Genomic DNA, 5,000 nt, shown 5'->3' with positions numbered 1-5,000 from the left:
CTCAATCAAACAGACTCCAACCTCTCCACAATGGCCAAGACCAGAGAGCTGTGTAAGGACATCAGGGATAAAACTGTAGACCTGCACAAGGCTGGGATGGGCTACAGGACAATAGGCACGCAGCTTGGTGAGAAGGCAACAACTGTTGGCGCAATTATTAGAAAATGGAAGAAGTTCAAGATGACGGTCAATCTCCCTCGGTCTGGGGCACCATGCAAGATCTCATCTCGTGGGGCATCAATGATCATGAGGAAGGTGAGGGATCAGCCCAGAACTGCACGGCAGGACCTGCTCAATGATCTGAAGAGAGCTGGGACCACAGTCTCAAAGAGAACCATTAGTAACACACTACGCCGTCATGGATTAAAATCCTGCAGCGCACGCAAGGTCCCCCTGCTCAAGCCAGCGCATGTCCAGGCCCGTCTGAAGTTTGTCAATGACCATCTGGATGATCCAGAGGAGGAATGGGAAAAGGTCATGTGGTCTGATGAGACAAAAATAGAGCTTTTTGGTCTAAACTCCACTCTCCGTGTTTGGAGGGAGAAGAAGGATGAGTACAACCCCAAGAACACCATCCCAACCGTGAAGCATGGAGGTGGAAACATCATTCTTTAGGGATGCTTTTCTGCAAAGGGTACAGGCCGACTGCACCGTATTGAGGGGAGGATGGATGGGGCCATGTATCGCCAGATCTTGGCCAACAACCTCCTTCCCTCAGTAAGAGCATTGAAGATGGGTCGTGGCTGGGTCTTCCAACATGACAATGACCCGAAACACACAGCCAGGGCAACTAAGGAGTGGCTCCGTAAGAAGCATCTCAAGGTCCTGGAGTGGCCTAGCCAGTCTCCAGACCTGAACCCAATAGAAAATCTTTGGAGGAGCTGAAAGTCCGTATTGCCCAGCGACAGCCCCGAAACCTGAAGGATCTGCAGAAGGTCTGTATGGAGGAGTGGGCCAAAATCCCTGCAGTGTGTGCAAACCTGGGCAAGAACTACAGGAAACGTATGATCTCTGCAATTGCAAACAAAGGTTTCTGTACCAAATAATAAGTTCTGCTTTTCTGATGTATCAAATACTTATGTCATGCAATAAAATGCAAATTAATTACTTAAAAATCATACAATGTGATCTTCTGGATTTTTGTTTAAGATTCCGTCTCTCACAGGTGAAGAGTACATATGATAAAAATTACAGACCTCTACATGCTTTGTAAGTGGGAAAACCTGCAAAATCAGCAGTGTATCAAATACTTGTTCTCCCCACTGTAGTAAAGTGTAATTTATTCCTGTGATCAAAGCTGAATTTTCAGCATCATTACTCCAGTCTTCAGTGTCACATGATCCTTCAGAAATCATTCTAATATGATGATTTGATGCTCAAGAAACATTTATGATTATTATCAACGTTGAAAGCATTTTGTGGAAACTGTCTTATAGTTTTTGTTTTTCAGGATTCTTTGATGAACAGAAAGTTAAAAAGAGCAGCATTTATTTGAAATAGAACATTATAAATGTCTTTAGTGTCACTTTAAATCAGTTTAATGTGTCTGTAATAAAAGCATTAATGAATGTTGTGAAGACTGTGTTTGTGAAGACTGTGTTTGAAACGCAGGGTGAAGAATAAGATGAAACTTCAGCAGACGTTCACTGTCGACCCGCTTTACCTTCGACACGACAACTCCGACGCCACTGACTTCATGGTGCGCTCGCAACACACACACCCGTGTGTTCATCCGTGTGTTCATCCGTGTGTTTACCCGTGTGTTCATCCGTGTGTTTATCCGTGTTTACCCGTGTGTTTATCCGTGTGTTTACCCGTGTGTTTATCCGTGTGTTTACCCGTGTGTTTACCCGTGTTTATCTGTGTGTTTATCCGTGTGTTTACCCGTGTTTACCCGTGTGTTCAACCGTGTGTTTACCCGTGTGTGTTTATCCGTGTTTACCCGTGTGTTTACCTGTGTGTTTATCCGTGTGTTTACCCGTGTGTTTACACGTGTGTTTATCCGTGTGTTTACCCGTGTGTTTATCCGTGTGTTTACCCGTGTGTTTACCCGTGTGTTTACCTGTGTGTTTATCCGTGTGTTTACCCGTGTGTTTACACGTGTGTTTATCCGTGTGTTTACCCGTGTGTTTATCCGTGTGTTTACCCGTGTGTTTACCCGTGTGTTTACCTGTGTGTTTATCCGTGTGTTTACCCGTGTGTTTATCCGTGTGTTTACCCGTGTGTTTATCCGTGTGTTTACCCGTGTTTATCCGTGTGTTTATCCGTGTGTTTATCCGTGTGTTTACCCGTGTGTTTACCCGTGTGTTTATCCGTGTGTTTACCCGTGTGTTTATCCGTGTGTTTATCCGTGTGTTTACCCGTGTGTTTATCCATGTGTTTATCTGTGTGTTTATCCGTGTGTTTACCCGTGTTTACCCGTGTGTTCATCCGTGTGTTCATCCGTGTGTTTACCCGTGTGTGTTTATCCGTCTTTACCCGTGTGTTTACCTGTGTGTTTATCCGTGTGTTTACCCGTGTGTTCATCCGTGTGTTCATCTGTGTGTTTATCCGTGTGTTTACCCGTGTGTGTTTATCCGTGTGTTTACCCGTGTGTTTACCTGTGTGTTTACCCGTGTGTTTACCCGTGTGTTTACCCGTGTGTTCATCCGTGTGTTCATCCGTGTGTTCATCTGTGTGTTTATCCGTGTGTTTACCCATGTGTGTTTATCCGTGTGTTTATCCATGTGTTTACCCGTGTGTTTTTCCGTGTGTTTACCCGTGTGTTTATCCGTGTGTTTACCCGTGTTTATCTGTGTTTATCTGTGTGTTTATCCGTGTGTTTATCCGTGTGTTTACCCGTGTTTAACCGTGTGTTTTTCCGTGTGTTTACCCATGTGTTTTTCCGTGTGTTTACCCGTATGTTTATCCGTGTGTTTACCCGTGTTTATCTGTGTTTATCTGTGTGTTTATCCATGTGTTTATCCGTGTGTTTACCCGTGTCTTTATCCGTATGTTTATCCGTGTGTTTATCCGTGTGTTTACCCGTGTTTACCCGTGTGTTTACCCGTGTGTTCATCCGTGTGTTCATCTGTGTGTTTATCCGTGTGTTTACCCGTGTGTGTTTATCCGTGTGTTTATCCGTGTGTTTACCCGTGTGTTTTTCCGTGTGTTTACCCGTGTGTTTATCCGTGTGTTTACCCGTGTTTATCTGTGTTTATCTGTGTGTTTATCCGTGTGTTTATCCGTGTGTTTACCCGTGTTTACCCGTGTGTTTTTCCGTGTATTTACCCGTGTGTTTATCCGTGTGTTTACCCGTGTTTATCTGTGTGTTTATCCGTGTGTTTATCCGTGTGTTTACCCGTGTCTTTATCCGTATGTTTATCCGTGTGTTTATCCGTGTTTACCCGTGTTTATGTGTGTTTATCTGTGTGTTTATCCGTGTGTTTATCCGTGTGTTTATCCATGTGTTTACCCGTGTTTATCCGTGTGTTTATCCGTGTGTTTACCCGTGTGTTTACCCGTGTTTATCCGTGTGTTTACCCGTGTGTTTATCCGTGTGTTTACCCGTGTGTTTACCCGTGTTTATCCGTGTGTTTACCCGTGTGTTTATCCGTGTGGTTATCCGTGTGTTTACCCGTGTGTTTACCCGTGTTTATCCGTGTGTTTACCCGTGTGTTTATCCGTGTGTTTACCCGTGTGTTTACCGTGTTTATCCGTGTGTTTACCCGTGTGTTTATCCGTGTGTTTATCCGTGTGTTTACCCGTGTGTTTACCCGTGTTTATCCGTGTGTTCAGCACTGGCAGATCTCTCTGAGCCGGCGCTTCCGCTCCCTGAAGCTGTGGTTCGTGATGCGCTGCTTCGGTCTGAAGAACCTGCAGGAACACATACGACACGTGAGACGGCGCATCATCACGCTCACACACACTTCACAAACCCTCATCCGGTGGAACACTTACACACTTAATGACTGAACACTCATTTCAGTTTACAATTTACAATCAGGCTAAAGCTAGAAATGCTCATGAAATGTCAGTGATGATGTGTTTCCTGTTATGTCAGAGCGTGGAGATGGCGAAGCTGTTCGAGTCTCTGGTCCGAAACGACACAAACTTCCAGATCCCAGCGCAGCGGCACCTCGGCCTGGTCGTCTTCTGCCTACGAGTGAGAGAAACACAGCAGATATAATCTAAAACAGGAAATCATGACAGTAACTTGATATTCAGGGCGCTTATTGATTATAGATCAGGTGTCTTATAAAAAAGCTTTTTTTTTTTTTTTTTTTTTTTAAGGTGCTCTAAGCGATGCTGGGTGACATCACTTCTTGTTGACGTTCGAAGTATTGTCAAACAAAACAGAGGCTAGCTCGACCCTCCCTCCTCCTCATCCCATCCCCTCCCCCTCCCTTCCGTGGCTTTAGAAAAAACAAACTGGATTTCCCGCCTGTCCAGCAGAAACAGAGCCTCCTGAATGTCGGAGTGGAAGCCCTTCTGCCGGCCACATCATTCTCGTTGGTGATTGGCTGGAACTCTGTTTGTTATGTTTCATGGTCCAGGCTGGGCCAGTTTGTTTTTGTTGCTGTTTGTGGAGCCTGGGCTGTCTACAGAGACCGCTTCTCTACTGTGTGTTCAGGATACAGGCAGCGAGCGGATGGTGAGGAGATGTTTGCTGGATGTGACAAAAGAAAATCTTGGCCTAAAAAACGCATGACATCGCTTAGAGCACCTTTAAGTTAAATATTTATTTTATCTATTTATAGTATTTATTTATTCCCCATGCAGATTTTTTTTCTCACTTTATTTTGATGCATTTCTCAGACTTTTTATCATGTTCTCACTCGCACAAATATCCAAACATTCCTAAATCAGGACACATTTACTGGAGAAGCAAAATGCTACTTGTTTCAGAACATTCAGAGAACATTCAAAAGGTCATTTTGACCCGAAACTCATTTTTGTAAAAAATGTAGTGTTCATCAGAGGGGTCATAGACTCTAGGACTTTTGTTGCACCTGAACCAG

General features: G+C 44.4%; 1 protein-coding gene across 1 annotated transcript in view; it reads left to right on the top strand.

Annotated features, from left to right (window-relative positions):
* hdc (histidine decarboxylase) overlaps nt 1-5,000 on the top strand; it is a gene marked incomplete at its 3' end in the record, with an annotated part of 16,986 nt that overhangs the window by 10,746 nt on the left and 1,240 nt on the right. Inside the window, exons 8-10 of the mRNA XM_081372195.1 lie at nt 1,612-1,699; nt 3,778-3,876; nt 4,043-4,144. Of these exons, the coding sequence (XP_081228321.1) occupies nt 1,612-1,699; nt 3,778-3,876; nt 4,043-4,144 (289 nt within the window). The remainder of the gene's footprint in view (nt 1-1,611; nt 1,700-3,777; nt 3,877-4,042; nt 4,145-5,000) is intronic.

Source organism: Scardinius erythrophthalmus, assembly GCF_964197995.2.
Source record: "Scardinius erythrophthalmus genome assembly, chromosome: 8".
NCBI classification, from domain to species: Eukaryota; Metazoa; Chordata; class Actinopteri; order Cypriniformes; family Leuciscidae; genus Scardinius; species Scardinius erythrophthalmus.
This window is presented reverse-complemented; position numbering and strand designations above follow the sequence as displayed.